The 18,919-nt window shown below is 38.5% G+C and overlaps 1 protein-coding gene across 1 annotated transcript in view; it reads left to right on the forward strand.

Annotated features, from left to right (window-relative positions):
* Positions 1 to 5,055: 5,055 nt before the first annotated feature.
* The window catches only part of C2H10orf67 (chromosome 2 C10orf67 homolog), a gene marked incomplete at its 5' end in the record, with an annotated part of 46,990 nt that continues 33,126 nt past the window's right edge, over positions 5,056 to 18,919 (forward strand). The window contains 7 exon segments of the mRNA XM_075495419.1: positions 5,056 to 5,297; positions 7,138 to 7,258; positions 9,604 to 9,675; positions 9,677 to 9,748; positions 10,539 to 10,613; positions 13,711 to 13,816; positions 13,819 to 13,859. Coding sequence (XP_075351534.1) covers positions 5,056 to 5,297; positions 7,138 to 7,258; positions 9,604 to 9,675; positions 9,677 to 9,748; positions 10,539 to 10,613; positions 13,711 to 13,816; positions 13,819 to 13,859 — 729 coding nt within the window.

An 18,919-nucleotide genomic window follows, 5' to 3' on the forward strand; every position in this document is an offset into this window, starting at 1 on the left:
TGTATGGGAAACTTTTGAAGATTAGCGATGGAATTGCATATGTGACTAAATGCAATTCAACAGAAGAATCATCCACCTGGTGGCAGATCAGTATTTCTGCTATTAGCAGAATCTCATCTCTGGAAACCATCACGAGAGGAGAAACACCCACACGTGCTATTCAACTGCAGAATCACTGCAGCTTCTGATGTGATGTAGCTTTCAAAAGGATAAATAGGATCCTAGAATACAGCAGGGGAGAACGTATCCAAAATAAATAAGTATTTCTTGTAGAAAGGACTTGTGAGACTTCATGGGGAATACCATCTGCATTTCTGGTCAACACTGCTGAAGGATGTTGAATTTTGACTGGAATGTGACCAAAGGGAAATTAAAACCATCAGGGCACTGGTGACTGTCTAACAAGAGGAGACTAACTGTTCTTGGCTTGCTTTATCTAATGAAGGTTAAGAAGGGATCTCTATAAATACATCACAGATGAAATACTAGGGAGTGAGAAGTGCTCATTAAGTTAAAGCACAGTGTTGGCCAAAAAGAAATGGATACAAACTGGCAATGAATAAATTTAGTCTTGACTCACAGCCTTGGCGTTCAGATATGACATAATTGCAAATAATTTTATGAACGGATCCTGGTTAAAAAAATAGTAGTAGCAGCATGGTGAAATCAGATGGCCTATGAATGTGAGGACCATTACAGTTTAATGATAACAGTAGGGCAATAGCTTGATAAAGACTTTGATCTGAATGCGCAATCAAATCTTGTCCCACTTCTTTGTTCCATTTATCTCTGTTTCCTGGGGGTTTATGATCTGTCATTCTCTCCCCCTGCAAATATAGCTCTCTTCTCAAAATGCTGCTACACTCTTTTCTTCCAAATTGTCCAAGGAATTAGTGTAATTAGTTTAAACAAAGAGCAACTCTCTCTTATGAATTGTGCTGCTGCTTTATCAGACTTGCAGAAGGATCTATATGCCTGAAGATGTGTTCACTTTTTCCAACAAAGCCAGTGAGAACAGAATAGATATATTGTTGACTCTTAGGTCAACAAACACGCCTCAGATAACGAGGAAAAATAGGAAATGTATAGGGTTTTAATTGTCATACTTGTATTGTGGCCCACTCTAACTTAGAAAATTATTTGTTTCTCTGAAATACAGGACTAAGAGATTTTGGGTTGTAAGAAAAAATATCAAGAACTGTTAGCACATAAACCTGGTTACCTTGGAGACTCAGTCAGAAATTAATGAGCCAACATCAACTCTTGATGACTTCAGTCAAAAGAGACTGAATGTGTAAAATGATCATAGTTAGAATCTGAAGCAAAAACCTGAGGTAGCTGGAAGGGGAGAGGAGCTTTATTGTGCATTGCCAGTTCCATTCTGTCACTGAATCTGAACATTTCCAGGCCAAAGAGACAAACAGACACATCACGAACAGCCACAGAAGCTTTGTTGTTCCATTCTAACATAAGGGACCCTAAATAGTGTGGTTTAGTTAAGCAATAAAAGGGTATGTTGTTTTAAAAAGATGTTACGTGCAACTGTAAACATCAGTTCCTTAGAGGTCAAGTTAATCTAAACTGAGTGGGAAGCCATGGTGAGACAGAGCGGTGCTGATGCAGAAGCTCAGTCTCTCACCTGTCGTGCCACAGTGTTCCCTCCACAAAAAGCAGAAGCCCTGGCCAGCGAAACAGCAACACTCCTGGAGAGACGGGACACAAATCAGAAGCAAGTAGGATCTAGTTTTCAAAGATTACAGCTAAACTCATTTTGCAAAGTTAAAACCAGTACTTTATTATGCCATAAATGCTATTCTTTAAGATTTGGCACCAGTACCATTCCAAATCCATTTTCAGCAGGTCCTAACTAGGTTAAAATATCATAAAATCCATTTCAGGGAATTTGGTGAATGAAGGCTATAAACAAATATCTTTTGATTATTATCTTAAAAGAATCAATAGCTGACTTTGCCCAGGCTAGACAGCAAAGACATTTCTAAATAAACAAGATTATTATGACTGCAGTAGGTAATTAGGCTGTGAAGCATCGAGCTACTTAACATAAAGATAGTAGTTAGAATCATAGGACACGACTGTATTTAGAAACAGGAAAACACCCAACACAGGATGAAATGTATCATAAGCAAAGTGTTGAATTTTCAGGGTTTTTCAGAGTTCATAAATAAATGTGAATCTTCTGGTCAGTGCCCTGGATCTTCTAATGGATACAACTTGCTCCTCTCGTATGTATCCAAGCAATATACGGGATCAAGAAGACCAGTTTTCTTAACCTTTAATCTGATTCCTACATGTCATTAAAACTTTGATGTAATTTTCTGGCAGTTTTTGCCACGTCGCGCTACAGCCCACATTAATAAAATTTTTCTCTGTTTACAATGGCAAATTACACTTTTTCTCAAACCAAAATGCACTCTTCTATACATTACTATTGTTGGAAGGTGACCTACAAGTAAGACAGGTTTTACAAAGGCTCTTTGTAAGCCAAGTAACAATTTCTGCTTTTCACTCAATTACCCTTATCATTTTTCTAAAGCAAAAGAGAACAATTGAGAAGAATACCTGACTTACAAGGATCAGTTTAAACTATTACTCAGCATATGTGACTTAATAATGAAATCTGCCTTTTTATATTCATTTAAGTAACACTTGTGAATGTATCGATGACTTATCTCCTGTAGTACATCTAACTTCTTAAATTTCTTACCAATTACGTTTCACTAATATAAAGGGATCACTGTTTTATCGCTTTTTCAGCTTGGGCTCAAGAAAGAGAACAAATCTAGCATTTAATTGTATCTTGGCAGTTTGTATCACTTTCCATATTTCTTCTGTGGATGAAATGAATAGTGCCCAGAGCCTGCAGAAAAGGTACAATTAATAAAATTATTTTCATTCTTGAAAATAAAGGCACATTTTTTCTATAAGCCATATGAATCCCTGACACTTCTGTGGATTCACAGAAGTTCGAATGGTTTTATCCATGCTAATCAGCCCAAATATTGCAAATGGTGATTTATTCTTTAGGATAAAGGAAGCTAAGTCTGTAACCACTTCTGGTCAATAAAAATTACATATCTCATTGAACAGACACAGGTGCTAATTCTAGCAAAATTCAACTCCATTAGAAGCAATCATCCTGTTTAAAAATCCTTACTGTTTCTATTAGATAAGTCATTATTTTGCTTCTATATTTATAAATTTGTGTGGTATTGCTGTGATGGTTGATCTTAAATGCTTGCCATCTTGCTAGGTGTAACTTCAGTTCAAGCAAAGTTGAAGTGATTTTTAGTGCAAATGCTAATAACTATTGATGTCAAAGAGCGCTAAAGATCAGTGTATTCAAACACAGGTTAATAACTTTATAATTTTTCCAGCTAGCCCATACTCTCTGATAGACTTCTATCAAGGGAGAGTTATGAGAAAAGTATGCATAGCTTTTGGTCATCACACTATTGTCTCCTAACCATTTAAAAGCTAGAATGTCAAAGCGTAAGTTCGGTATTACAATGAAAGCAAACAGGCCACTCATAATGGCTTATACTCGTGTTTGATATCACCTCCTTCTAGCCTGCAGTCATAAACTGCCTGAGATTTTTTTCTTCTTCTTCTACTTCCATCACCTAAGTCACTATTCCATATTTCCTCCAGTTTCTTCTCATTCTTATGTAGCTTAAGAAGCCCATCTGAACTTCTCACCTCTCCTTTCAAACAGACTGGAGGAAGCAGAGGTGGATAAAGTTCAGGATGGTCAATGTGTGGTGGGAATTGTTGCACTTGGGTGTCACATTATATGCAATATTCTCTGAAACATGCCATGATGTGGGGGAAATATTTCTTGACCCAACAATAATTTACCTGGAGTGCATGAAGTCTCCTCAGATAACTACTCTCCAGTGAAGATCTAACCATTTATATTTTCAACTTAACCGCAGTTCTGGCTTAAATAGGAAGTCTCGAGTTAGCCAGATGCTCGTAACAGCAGGGAGGTTGGCTGAAGGTGGGGAAGAGGTTACTGAAGTAGATTAATGCGTATTGAATGAGAAAAACATCCAGGAGTGAGATTATTTGTGGAACAACAGTTGCCTGGTAGTGCAGTCTAACAGTGTAGTCTAACAGGAGCTGGTGGAAGGCCAAGGCTTACATAAAGCTGATAAGGAGGATTCAGGCTGGAAAGCAGATCATCTAAACAAGAATTACCGTCCTTGGGAGAGAAGCACGTCCTAAACAACTATGTAAGCTAATTAAAATGTTTTGGGAACCATCTGAAACAACTAGTAGAAGTGTGATAAGAAGCACCCTCATGCAAACTATCCTCATTATAATACTAAAAGTCACACCCCTCGAGCTGGAGACCCCGGCCCAAGCAGAGACCCCTCACCTTTGAGCATGCGCAGAATATTAAAGTAGCACTGTAGCTTTAAATTGAAATAAGAGAAATGTAGGCCAATAGAAAACTCTGTTGTGTAATAACTTATGCATATGCATAACTGGACTGTATAAATACTGTACCTGTATGACCGAACTGTGTGCTAGCTTTGTGGCGCTACCACCTAGCACCCATCTCTGCGCAGACATGAAATAAAAACACCTCTGCCCTGTGTGTCTGTTGGCGTCTCGCACACCGGGTGAACGACCTCACACTTGCGGGACAACAGCAGCAAATAGGAGGAATGTATGACAACGTTCTGCCTCTCGGGAGATGGGACGCTCGAGTTGGACGGATCTGCTCCCCAAGGGGAGGTCTTCGAGGGTGAACCGGCCGCCGGGGTTTGCTCCCGAGGCGGGCGGGCGGCCTGCTCAGCAACCGCTGACGGCAGGGGCGTCGATGGGGGCCGCAGGCTGGTGGCGGGGCTGGCGGAGCGTCCGTGCAGCGGGGAGCGCGCTGGCAGGCAGGGGCCGGTGGGACGGGGCGGCTGCCTCTGCGGGAGAGGCCGGGGGAAGGCGCGGCCGGGGAAGCAGCGGCGGCCCCGCCGGGCCGGACCCCCGCTCCGCCACCCGACCCCGCGCCATGCGTCACTTCCTGCCGCCCGCGGGCGGAAGTGTCGCCGTCCTCGCTGCTCCAACCGGCGCCGCGGCAGGCCTTGCGGGTGGGGCCCGTTGCCATGGCTCCGCGGACGGCGTCCCGCAGCCGCCGCGGCGGAGGGCGGGCCCGGCCGCCGTGAGCGCCCCGCCGCCGGGGGCTGCCGGCCCGCGGCCTGGGCCCTCCGCCTGGCCCCGCAGACGCTGGAGCTGCTGGCGCTGCCGTGCTGCCTGGAGGAGCCGGAGCCCGAGCGCCGGTGAGGGGCGGTGGCGCGGCGCTGAGGCGCGGCGAGCGGCGGGGCCCGGGGCCTGACGTGGCGTCCCGCTGCGCCGCATGCAGCCCTCGGCGACGGCGGGTTGGTGTGTGAGCCCTGGCTTGTATGGGTACCGTGGCTTTCTGCGGAGATCCCGCCTGTTTTTACAACTGCAGGGGCCGAGGGCGGTTCCCAATGGGTCTCGAGTGACACCAGACGTTGTTAACGGGACCCTGTTTCACGGTGCTTTCGACCATGAAACCGGACATGTGCCAAGTTTTGCTCTTGGTAATGCTCCTGGAGCAATTATATGCTGAGCTTTCTTCCCTGTGTTTTGTTGGTGTTCCAGGGACTGAGAAGGATAGGGCTGTATCTGGTACACACTTCTGTTTTGGAAGAATCTAGTTGGACTTTGGATTGGAAGTAATCTATTTGTGCACTAAATTAAAATTAACATAGCCCATGGTAATTCATACTTTTTGGTGGTGCTGTGCATCTTACAGGGCAGCCTTACAGCTGGGATCACAACTGTGAGGAGTTTCACATAGAATCATAGAATAGTTTGGGTTGGAAGGGACCTTTAAAGGCCATGTAGTCCAATCCCCCTGCGATGAGCAGGGACATCTTCAGGTAGATCAGGTTGCTCAGAGCCCCGTCCAACCTGACCTTGAACACTTCCGGGCATCTACCACCTCTCTGGGCAACCTGTTCAGTGTTTCACCACCCTCATCATAAAAAATTTCTTCTTTATATCTAGTCTAAATCTACCCTCTTTTAGTTTAAAAGCATTACCCCTTGTCCTATGACAACAGGCCCTGCTAAAAAGTTTGTCCCCATCTTTCTTATAAGCCCCCTTTAAGCACTGAAAGGCTGCAATAAGGTCTCCCTGGAGCCTTCTCTTCTCCAGGCTGAACAACCCCAACTCTCTCAGCCTTTCTTCACAGGAGAGGTGTTCCATCCCTCTGATCATTTTTGTGGCCCTCCTCTGGACCCGCTCCAACAGGTCCACATCTTTCCTGTGCTGAGGGCTCCAGAGCTGAACGCAGTACTCCAGGTAGGGTCTCACCAAAGTAGAGGGGCAGAATCACCTCCCTCAGCCTGCTGGCCACAATTCTTTTGATGCAGCCCAGGATATGGTTGGTTTTCTGGGCCGTGAGTACTTGGAATATATCTGAATGTTCACGAAATAAAGAGGTCTTCGGAACACCTCCAATTGAATGCTATTAAAATTTTAAACCTATTTGTCCATTTGGGATGATCTGTTAATTAGGTAGACCTGGGCAAGAATTTTCTGTCACCATCCATTTCTAACAGAAAGGAATTTTGACAGAGTCAAAATATTATGTTTTTAATAATCCGATGTTATTATTTTTTATTAAAAATGTAACAATGTTAAGTGTCTTTTAGACTATGTTAATAGTATCAAAATAATCAAATTTATCAGTGAGACGGAAAATCCAGCTCCTAACCAAATCTACAGTCCAGGATTTCTGGACTGATATTTCTCTACAAAACACTGAAAATAATCTGTTTACTGACAGAACACATTCTTTTCTTTAGCGTTTTCTTTTATGTTCTTTAGCATAATGTTTAGTGTTGTTTAACTTTTTATTTGAATAAAAAAACTTGTCTTCATGAAACAAACATAGAAACAAACTGATAATGTGTCTATTACACTCTTTTAAATTCCCCTCTATCTTAAAAAAGTCAGACAAGTGAAATGATAAAAAAAAATAGGCACTTCGCCTCTGAATTTCCATTATTAACAGAAGATCGATTAACTTGATTAATACAAGTACTGTAATATTGCAAGTGTTTTTTTCCATTCTGTCAGGCTTTGCAGGCCTTGCATTTCAGATGACTTAAAAATAGGATATTACAGCACAGATCATGCTATGCAAACAGATATCAAAGAAATACTGGAATTAAATGAGGTAGCTATTGCTACGCAAGCTTTAATCAAGGTAAATTAGGATAGTATCATAACAGAGTCTTCCTCATGCTATAGAACGTGTACTTTTGTCACTGTCATCTGTTCTGTGTAATTCCGAAGGAATCTGTTTTGGCTTTTCTTCTGTCTTCGTATATGTATTTCAGCTAAATTATATAAACTTCTGTTTTCAAAATAGAATAATATACAAGTATTGATAGATGAATTAGAGACTGCATTACTTGACTCTCTGAATCAGAGAAAATTACGTAGGGATTAACATTGTTTAATGTACAAAAAAAGATAAATGTTAGCGAAAATTCTGAAGGCTTAAACCTATCTAATAGTGGCTAAGAGTCTGGAAATAAATGTGGGCCTGTCAGTTCCACTGATACTTGCCTGATACCAGTTATGAGTATGGCTAAGGAAACCTCACACATCTGATAAAGGAGATTAAATAAAATAGTGCAGTGCTTCTGCAAATCACATACAAAAGAAAATTAGAAAGAAGATCCAAATCGTATTATCTACTCTTGCACAACTATATGTGTACCTTAAGCAGTGTCTCAGTGAAATTTAATGCTTAGACTTGGGAGGGAGGGCGCAGTCCATAAGGAGGCGCGGTGCAGGCTGCTTAACATAAATGCCTTAGCAGTTTGTGATGGAAGACGGGTGCCTCTAGAGACCTGCAGAGGGAGATCTGTTCCATCAAAACGAGGTGTTTCTATCTGTCCCTTTACTGTGTAAGAAATTACAAAGGAAGGTGCTTCAGGATATAAAATAATTATGTGTGCAAAAAGGTTAATTTCCTAGGAAAAAAAACCCTTTTCTTTTTAGTTCTTAGATGGTATATATAGAGATAAGAACTAAAATTAAATGCTTTTGGTACTATTTTTAGAAGCAGTATCTCATTCTACTTCACATCCCTGAAAGACTTTTTTGCTCATTGAGCCAGGAGTATTTTGCTCATCTGAGCCAGTAGCAAGCAGAATGAATTTCCTTTAACAATTCCTCTGTCACTTCTTGCTCAAATGCAGATATTTTTATTCTTTTTACCATAAAATACTTTGCAGAGTGTTGAATTAGGATTTATAAACAAATTTTGACTACTTCCTGGGCTTACATTTTGATATCTGTATTGACAGATATGTGTGGGTCTCCTTTGTAGAAGCTGACTAGTTACCATCTAGCAGATACTTGAGTGTTCCTAAATTAGTTATTTTTTGAGAAAGCTAAATATCTTTCCTGCATAAATATTCTCTGCCTGTCAAATACTGTATCCAAATACCTTTAAAATATGCAGTACTGAAGGTTTGGAGGGGGAGTTTTTAGCTTAACAGAGAACACTTTGTACATCTGGATACAAAGTATATTTATATCGAGGGTCAGTTCTCATTATGCTTTCCTTGCCCGGGACTACTGAAATATATGCTTAATACTGTATATTCAGATCTTCCATTTCATAAGTTACAGTTTTCTTAATGTCAGTTCCAAGTTTTTATCATCCACAGGAGTGATAAAATGGAGGGGTGCTTACAACAAACATTACAAAGATGTCATTGATACTTCTGACATGGCAATATATGTTCATTTTGGCACATTTTTGTGATTTATGTTTTGTTCTGCAGAAGTAATTAGTTTTCTTCATATAATTACTTTCTAATTTCATTAGAGAACATTATGGTGCAGCATTTCTTATTTTCATCACAGAAGGCTCCCCAAGACTTTATTTAACAGTCAAATTTGTTGTTTGGGGTGAGAATCAGCTCAAGATTAAGAAACCTATGTTTAGGTGTCTCATGGGGGTACCTTTGTCGGAGAAGGGCATCTAAGCTTCCCATATAGTCAGTGCAGATCTGTCTTTGTAGTCAGTGGAGATGTCTAAAGATATTCTACTTGGCCTCTGTCTCTGGTTTCAGAAAGCGACAGGTTTTCTTTAGGCCTGTGTCATGTCTGCCAGCCCTGCATAAGATGTCTTTCATACCTCATTTTTCTGACACTAAACCATGTGTGCATGGGCAACTGCGTCAAGTTCCATTGCCTTCATTGCCTGTAACAGAAACTTACTCGCCTAGTTCTTATGTAGACACCTAAATTTAGGTGTTTTACTCTGCAAATGGAAACTCCTGCTGACAGCCTAGGATGTCCAAAGCATGGATGTGAAGCTGTGAGCTCTGACAGGTGTAGAGACCCATGCCCAAGTGACTGTTGTAGACCAAAGAGGATACCATAGGGCATAGAAATGTATTAGATGCTTGTGTTTAGGTGAATGAATCTAGCCATCAGCATCTTGAACAGAGTAATGGAATAGTCATACTTTTCTTTTTACTAGCTTACTTCATATATAAAAATAAATAATACTAAGATTTTTATTTTTAGCTCATTCACTCCCTCCAGCAAGATTTGTTCATCTACAAAAGCATCATTCAAGCACAGTATGAAGAAAAAATTGGAAGAGCAGGCTTCAAATCTTTGTAAATACAGAAATGATCGACTGACAAACATTGAGTTTTTACATAAACGGGTAAAGAGGAAAATTCTTGTTCACTTACATGTTAATCTTCACTAGATGCCAGTTCTCATTTATATACCCTCTTTGTGCAGATCGATTTTACTTAATGATTTTTTACTTATTTTACTTATTTTACAGTGTTTTACTTAATGAAAAGTAATCCACTGAAGTATTGAAAATAAGGAAATAAAGAAAAGTGCTAATATAGATTTAAAAGTGACTGTCTAAAGTGTCTTTTGCAAATTTACAGTTAACAGAAGATGGATTACATTGTACTTGGCATATTAACAACCATATCTAGGAAAACTTCCTAAATTGTAGTGTGGTTATCTCTAGTAAAATACTTCATAAGAATATTTTAATAGGCAAGAAACATAGCACACTTCCTGTGTGTATAAGTTACTTACAGTTCTTTTCCCATGTATTTCTTTGAAAATATATAGTCAATGATCTTTAGGTAGTAACTCACAGCCCATGCCAGCATTAACACTCCTAGGCAATCATGTTGCAACTAGTGAGCACTCACTACAAGGGAGAAATATGCATAAAGCCTCTGTTTCAAGCTTCTGATATGAACATTAAAAAAACCAATATTAAAAAAATCAATGCGGCAAAAAAAGTTATAGAAAAGGAACATGAGTTTACTATTTTTTTAAGTTCAAGAGCTTGGATAGAATTTAATTTTCTTAAATGAAAAAGAAGAATATATGAAAGTTGTTCGGTTTGGTTTGATTTTGTACTTGCTTGTGTCCTTTCATTGCACATCAAATTTCTCAGTAATTTGTCACAAATTGAGTTGCAGAAAGAGGTTCAAATTCGACAAAGCTACCAACAACAGTTATGTGATACACTGGCTGTTCTCAGAGCAAATATTGAAGTGGGTTTTAATCATTAATGTGGTAGTAGACTGCTGGTCTGAGTATTAATATGTCATAAACTAGTTACAGAGAATAGCTTCAAATCCTTCAAATACACCACTTCAAAACCTGGAGAAGGGTGTATTTGAATTTTTCGTGAAGACTAACCATTTAAACTATATTGAATAGCAACATAATAATTAACACAAAAATATAATTGTTCTTACAGGTATTGTTTTTTCCACTCTTATGCAGTTTAGCATACTTGAGTATAGTTTTAGATGAGTAACATCATAGTTACTACACATGAATGAGGTATGTTAGTAGATACCAGTGGAAGAAAGGAAAAATTTCAGGTTTTAATTTCTTGGCTAGTGAAAAGCAATTGACCACAAAATACTCAAGCAGTGTAGGATTAGACCCAAATATGCAGTCAGTGCTTACTTTTCCACATTATTGAGGGCAGTCAAATCAAATGAAGGGATGACCGTGCTTTAATTCACAGCAAATGAAGGGAACTTGCTTTAATTGACAGTCTGTGATTGGATGTGTTAGGAGGCAGAAACATAGCAATCTCATAAAATGCTGTTTGGTTCAATAAAAAATGAAAATGTCTTGATAAATTTGGTAGTTGAACTCTTAGGTGACCGAATAGAGAACGGTGACCAATCGTGGGCACCTCAGGCGGCTTTCTACTGCCCTCTACGGACTGTGCCACAAACTGTCTTATTAACAGATTGCAGGATGTCACTGGAACAGTAAAAATAATCCAGATTAGGAAGTATGGAACTTAAATTTCATCTTTCTTCCCCCACATGGAAATGGAGCATGCAAGTTTGTACTTCTTGGCAAAACAAAATCCGTATTTTAAAACGAAAGAAAGAAAGAAAGAAAAAAAATAAACCACTTTGGTTTATTAAACCTACATGGTTAGTTGTGGAAGGTAGTGGGCAAAAATATTTAGCTATGATTATTCTACTGTTGTTTATACATAGCACAGTCAGGTGGAGATATATAGTGGGAAGTATGTACAGTACATTAGCAGCATCTACTGTATAATACAGAATATAGAAAATAATAAAGAATCCTGGAAGGAGAAAAGAATGTGTTTTTACAGAACAAATCATCTCCTAGACATGTGAAGGGATAGGAGAACAGGTGCACTTGTGAATTAGTTCAAACCAGCATTAATCATGTGGATGTTTCAGAGAATAGGATAGAGAAATGTGAAGCAAAGGAGAAAAGTTCCCAGAAAAGATACGAGGAACTGTGAGACTGAGGAATTCTAAAAAGATGTGAGAAGAAATCAGAATGCTGAAAACACTGAGCAAGTGACAGAAGATGATATGCATTTCAAGAAAGTTGCATAGCTTAAAGGGGGTGATTAGAAGGCAAAAGCTAGGCTTTAGCAGTGAAGAAAAGGGTAGCTTCTGTAAAGAAAGAAACTACAAGATTTATTAGGACTTCACAGAGAGTAAAGATGTTAATTTTTTTACTTTTGTTCTTCTTCATTCCTGAATAATGATATGTAGCACTATCACTTGAAGAAAGAAATTCTGCTCCAAACCCAAGTGTAAAATAGGGGGTTTTTGTGAGAATTGTGGAATCTTCCTAGCAATGACTTTCAACGTCTTAAGCAGGATTGGTTTAAAAGAGCGCTGTAGACTATATAGACTATTTGAAGAAAAACTATGTTCCCTTTTAAAATTAGATAGTGAAACACTCCCTTTGGGAAATAGTCACTTCTGAGAAAAATTAAGAGAGTGACATTTGTCTCTTGTAACACTTAATCAATAATGTAGCCGTGTTTATGATGCAACTGTGCTGACCTTGCTTTCTTGATAGTCAAGGCAGAGAAACAGGTATTTTTTAGGACACAGTTCATCTGATCAATTTTATATACATACTTAAGGGTGAATTGAGTCGTCCTCTGGACTTGTCTGACTTTGAACTAAATCTTCACAGACTATTAGAAAACCAAAGTCTGACTAGCTAAAATGTGAGTGTCTACCTACAACCAGGTTAACTGCTGCACAGACCATCTAGAATAATGCAAACTTCATTTTGTGTGTGAAAAGTTTTCTTTCCCAAATCCAGCTCAGGTAATCACTCCATGGTAAAAAATGCATATGAATTCCTTGGAGTGTATAGTAGCAGTGTTCTCACCAGGGGACTGCAGGGTCAGGTTCCCTTTGCTTTGCTTTCTCTTTGGAAGATCTTGCATTACTCTTGGGTTCTGCTGGTCCAGCTTCAGCAACCAGGCAGAGATTCACCTCATCCCAGGCATGTGTATAGCTTTGTAGGTAGAGTGCTCTGAGAAAGGAGAACTGAGTTTGACTCCACTGTGGCTGAGGAAATAATTGAACCCTACTTCTTTCTCTTCCTCAGCGACTGCTACAAATGTTAATGTATTACACAAGAGAGAGTAATTTCTGCTGATACTAATATCTTAAAGAAGTTGACCAATATTTAATCACCTAACCTTGGAAAAGAACTTAAACTAGGTATCTAGGTACTCCTGAAGGAAGAGCTCAAACACACTTTTGAGCTTAGTGTTTCCTGATGGCCAGCTGTTGGCAGTACACCACCTTAGAGAGACATTTCTGTATAATGGGAGGCTGCACATGTTGGTTTTCTTTGAAAGTCTTATTTTTTGACTACATAAGAAGTAAATCATCCATTGTAGGTGCTCTTTTTTTATCCTTTGATGCAATTTAAACACTTTGCTTGTGCAATCAAAAAGATGCAAAAATAAATGCCAGTAATGCAAAGTTAACATATTAATAGTTTATTTTGTTATTCTGTACTTATGCTGCATTTTCTCCTTATTTTATTAATACTTTTAAATAGGATATGCAAATTTTTTCCAAATTTCCTTTTTCTTTGCTGTGCTTTTGAATTCTTTAGTATTATAGATTATGTATTAGATATAACACACTTGTTTAAGTATTTGAAATGTCAGATACAGTAAAATTTTATTTTTGATACTAGAACAGAACTCTTGAATATAAAATATGCATTATGATGTGTTCAAATTACAAAAAATATCCTATGGCTTTCAAAAAGGGTTATGTGATTTATGCAAGAGTCTCACTGAAGAATCTTTTCTTGTAATAGAAGTATTACAACACAAATGGAGAAGACACAGAATGTTCACCAGGAAGACTTTTGAAGCTTTTACGTAACAAGCTACATGAGAAAGAGTCTGTAATTGAAGAACTGGAGAGAAATTTCAGGAATACCAAGAAAAAGGAAGGGCTAAAATGGTATGTTTTTGTAAAAGACCATAAACTCATTATCCAAATGTGGAAATCTTTAAACGTATACAACAAAGTGTATTTCTAGTGCCATTATTTTTATAGGAAACATTAGGTTGGGAAGGTACTAGAACGCTATTTGGGTTTACCTTGTGCTATTATAAGTGTTTTGATTAAAAGAATTTATAGTACTCTGTTAATGTCACACAAATTTATATCAGTGATAGTCTGACCAAGAGTTGGTAGTTGTACTCCCTTTTTTGATCTATTTTTTAATAAAATAAAATTAGATTTTGTAAAATATTTTTGTAAAAACTTTACAAAAAACATCCAAAAAATCAACTCAAAAACTTTTATAAAACTTTTCTAAAATATTGCTCTCAGTGCTGTTCTTATCCCATGCATTAACATCTCAGTTACAGAGAAGTCCACCTCTGTTCTACTGCTACTTACAGAAGTACTTACATCTTCTCATGTTTCTCTTTGTTCCTACTTCTCTAAATAACTTCTAAAATAAATATTTTCTTTTATTTCTTAAGAATTGTGTTGTTAATCATTTAAATTGGCATTTCAAGTATGCAATGAAGATATATCTTCATTTAAAATATAAAAATAAAAGACAAAATCCCTCATGTTTTTGATTTTTCTTAACTCCTGCATTAGAAGTTCATGGAGTATGACAGCTACATGGGTACAACCATTAATAGACATGAGAAGCCCTTTTCAATTATGAATCTTTTTCCCACCCAAATGTAGACATAAATAGCTAGTTGGAATGGCTAAGAACTGTCCTACTTATTCAGTCTGTAGTCTTCAAATGGAAAACAATTCAGTCTCATATGTCCATACATTGCATCTTGGTATCCCTTCTGTAATATAAACATGTCCTTCTGTTAGCCAAATTAACTATACTCATCTGCAGTTCACTGAAATGTGAGAAATCTATAACACTTTTTCAAAACTTCACATATGCTTTAGGCTGATAAAAAGCAGTCTCAGGCTCTAAAGGTTCTAGCTAAGCCTAACACTGGATTGCTTTTTCATCTCTGCTCTCTATGCATCGTTGAGATGTATAGTACTAATGAGATCTGAACATGCCATCTAACTGTGCTGGCAGCCACCTGAGGTAGACAGTATGGCCTGTGAAGGAGAAATATGGGTTCTACCATGTACCCTCTGAGGAAACTAGGTATCTCTCCCCTGTTGGAGTTCATAGCTATGCAACCTGTTCTAGAACTGCATCGTTCAGCCAGGTCAGTCATTCTTGCGTATGGAAGGAAGTGATAGTAATTCCTTCTTGCAACAGACAGCTAGCTACAACAGTCAACAGTGGTATGGCTTATTTCTCTTTTGCTTTATTTAGATAAGCCCCGATGAGGCTGTTTTACTTTATGAAAATATGTATATTTAAATGTTTGCTGTAACGAGGGCTGCAATCCAGGTTCCCATGTGAATATACTAAGAGGCTGCCATTGCATTCCTTATGGCTCAGATTTCTTCTGCAAAAGAGGAAGAGGCTGGATGTGAACAAGGGTTGTCATTATCACAGTAGGCTGTGGAATTCTAGGGGTACAGGATCACCTCCTCACTATCTTTTAAAAGTTCTGATTTGGTGGGAGTACTTTTAGAACACCTAGCTGGATCAGAAAGCAGCTTGTAAAGAAACGTTTGTAACTTCCACTGGAAATTAGATCTTAAACCTTTCATTGCTATTAGGGTTCAAAATAGTTTGGCAGCAGTACTTAAACTGTCTTGCAGCTTTTAGTGGTACAAGTTCAGGTAGTTGTAGATTTTAGTGCCTGTAATGCAGAATTCTTCCGTGCATCATCAGGGATTTTGATGCAGATTTTGGACTCTGCCTCTTAACAAAATGGCATGTGTATACCCACTGTAATGGCTGTGAAACCCACTGTAAAGACACCCAAGCTGTCAGCTGGTGGTCATTGTGGAGCCAGATACAGTATACTGAATATATGCACAGATTGTGTCTAAAACATTGAGTTGTGCCTTAAAAAAAAAAAAATCATACTTGTAGATTCTCACTAATATCATAAACAGAGAAGGTAAAGAAGGTAAATAGTATTCCAACTTGTTACATTACGAGCAAATGATGTTAGTTTGAAATGGCAGAGCATGTGAAGAGAAGGAAAATGTTAATTGACTATATACTAATTATAGGATTTAAGCAAGGGGGGAGGGAAATGGACATAGTCATACTCCCATGAAGAAATGTGTTGTAAGGGACATCATTGAAATCTGGTAGAACTGTATTGTAAAGTTGAAATCTTTGACTAAAACAGCTTTATAGAAAACATGAAGTAGTTAAAAAAATTAAATAATGAGAGGAACGGTATTCAACATCAAAGAAAAATTTGGTTTTTAAATTGTTGGTAACTGTATATTAAGACTCTTGTAATCCTGAACTTGTGCTAGCATAACTCTCTGGTGAGGTTCTGTTACAAGTGGCGAACTGGAGAAGAGGATGAGTAACTCTTGAAGCACTCCTTCATATCATGTGAAGATGCAGGTGGTATGTCAGAAATTTTTTCTTCCTGAAATATATTCAGGAAATGAGAATTTTCTATCCCAACTTTTTAAATTAGCATAACCAAATGCTGCTTTTGACCTAATTTATTGATTATAGTAGTTTTCTAAGGAATAGAATAGAATAGAATAGAATAGAATAGAACAGAACAGAACAGAACAGAACAGAACATTTTCAGTTGGAAGGGACCTACAACAATAATCTAGTCCAACTGTCTGACCACTTCAGGGCTGACCAAAAGTTAAAGCATGTTATTAAGGGCATTGTCCAAATGCCTCTTAAACACTGACAGGCTTGGAGCATCAAGTGCCTCGCTAGAAAGCCTGTTCCAGTGTTTGACCACCCACCCTCTCGGTAAAGAAATGCTTCCTAATGTCTGGTCTAAACCTCCCCTGGCACAGCTTTGAACCATTCCCACGTGTCCTGTCACTGGATACCAGGGAGAAGAGATCAGCACCTCCCTCTCCACTCCCCCTCCTCAGGAAGCTGTAGAGAGCAATGAGATCACCCCTCAGCCTCCTTCTCTCCAAACCAGACAAGCCCAAAGTCCTTAGCTGCTCCTGGTAGGACATGCCTTCCAGCCCTTTCACCAGCTCTGTTGCCCTCCTCTGGACACATTCAAGGACCTTCACATCCTTCTTAAATTGTGGGGCCCAGAACTGCACGCAGTACTCGAGGTGAGGCCAAGGTGAATGATAAGTTAATAACTTATGCCATAAGTATATGAACACATTTGTGTATGTGAGTGGGTTTGTATGCACATACATGCAATATTTTAAAAGCTTGATTTACATTGGTGAGGGAAACTGACTGAGGCTTAACATCTGAACACAATAATATGAACAAAAATGCTGAAGTCTCTAAGAAAAAAAGTATTATGTGACCAAAAAGCCACAGTCTCATAATCAAGGAAGAGGACAGCATTTACTAAAGTGTATTTTAGTTCCATGGCAAGATGACATTAGCAAATGATAGAAATTAAAGCAACATATAACAAAAGTGGGAAAAGGGAAAAAAAATGGCAATTAATATAATTAGAAGTTTCTGGAGGGTATAAGATGGATAATGTATCAAGGAAAGAACTATAAATGGCACCATTAAGGACAAAATAATCTTAATGTATTGGGAGCAAAGGAAGTGGCTGCAATTGTATGAGCTTACTGTTAGGTAAAAATTGTAGGATCATTAATAATGTGAAAATCCTGGGGCAATTTAAAAAAGGATGTCCTGTATATAGCAGGAAGCAGAACAAGGTGTTTGTATCCCAGGTTAACAATTACTTTCTGATTTATTAACCTCCAGAAAGGATTTTAAATGTAGAGAGTACATATTTCTAGATGAGGAAACCCAGATAGCTTAGATCCAGGGGTCACCCAGAGACTGCTGCCCTGCTTATGTTAGATATGTTAACATAATGGAAAACTTAATATGGGTTTTCCTAATCAGAACTAAAGGCTTTATACAAAATAGACTTTTTCCAACAAAGCTGATTTCATTATTTCAGTAGAATACAAGTTTGGTTGAGTGGTACCTGTGAAGACAAGACTTTTGCAAGGTGTTTGATTTAGTATCACTGTTTAAAATATATTATTCAATATGCTATGGTAAGATATGTCATGCCTTAAAATTTAGTTTTGTGATCTTCCACTAAGGGGTGGGAAGGTCCTAAAAGTCTGTAGCTTTAGACCTCAGGTAGAGGTAAGCAAACATGGATGAGGCCTACAGGACAAAACCAGGAGGCACAGCAGTAAAGTTTCCTCTTCAGCTCAAGAACTTCAGTCAAAGTTACATTAATTACATAGAGTGTGGAGCTTCTAGGGTAAATATCTACTGTTGCCATTTGTCCTTTTAACTCCAAAAAGATGGGATGCTGTCCAGGTCCTGCCCTTTGCATAATTTATTAACCAGATAAAGACCTTTTCTTTGGGCAAAGCTGCTATTCAACAATGAAAGATTAAAAAAACCCCCTGTAAATGAAGAATCAACAGGTCTTGTTTGTTTGTTTTTTATTATTACAGAACTTTATTATTACAGAACCTTTTTATTATTACAGAACTTTACTAAAGTTCTGTAATAATTAATAAAGTTTTCACATTAGTCATTGGTGACCTGCAATTAAATTGAAACACTGCTGATTAAACTTGTAGGCAACACAGTGTGATAGATAAGTAATGATAGCACATGGCAGTTGTAGCAACCTGTGGTGCACTGGATCCATTGAAACAAATTATTAGTTATACCTTGAGAAGCAAGGAACACAGCCCATACCTACAAATGGGGAGCTATCTTCAGAAATTCAGTATCCAAAAAAAAAAGGGGGGTGGGGGGGTGGAGTACACTGGCAACTGAACACAGACTCATAGTTTACAACAGGTTTGAAAAGGGTTGATATAATACTTCAGTGATTAGGTAAGTGTAAGGAGATATTTGATTTCTGGAATCTTGTGAGTACTAGTCCTAGTCTGCACAGTTAGGGAAGTGAACAAGAAAAAGTCAAAACATTTTTAAGAGCTGGAGAAAATGC

Source organism: Mycteria americana, chromosome 2 (genome assembly GCF_035582795.1).
Source record: "Mycteria americana isolate JAX WOST 10 ecotype Jacksonville Zoo and Gardens chromosome 2, USCA_MyAme_1.0, whole genome shotgun sequence".
Classification (NCBI taxonomy): Eukaryota; Metazoa; Chordata; class Aves; order Ciconiiformes; family Ciconiidae; genus Mycteria; species Mycteria americana.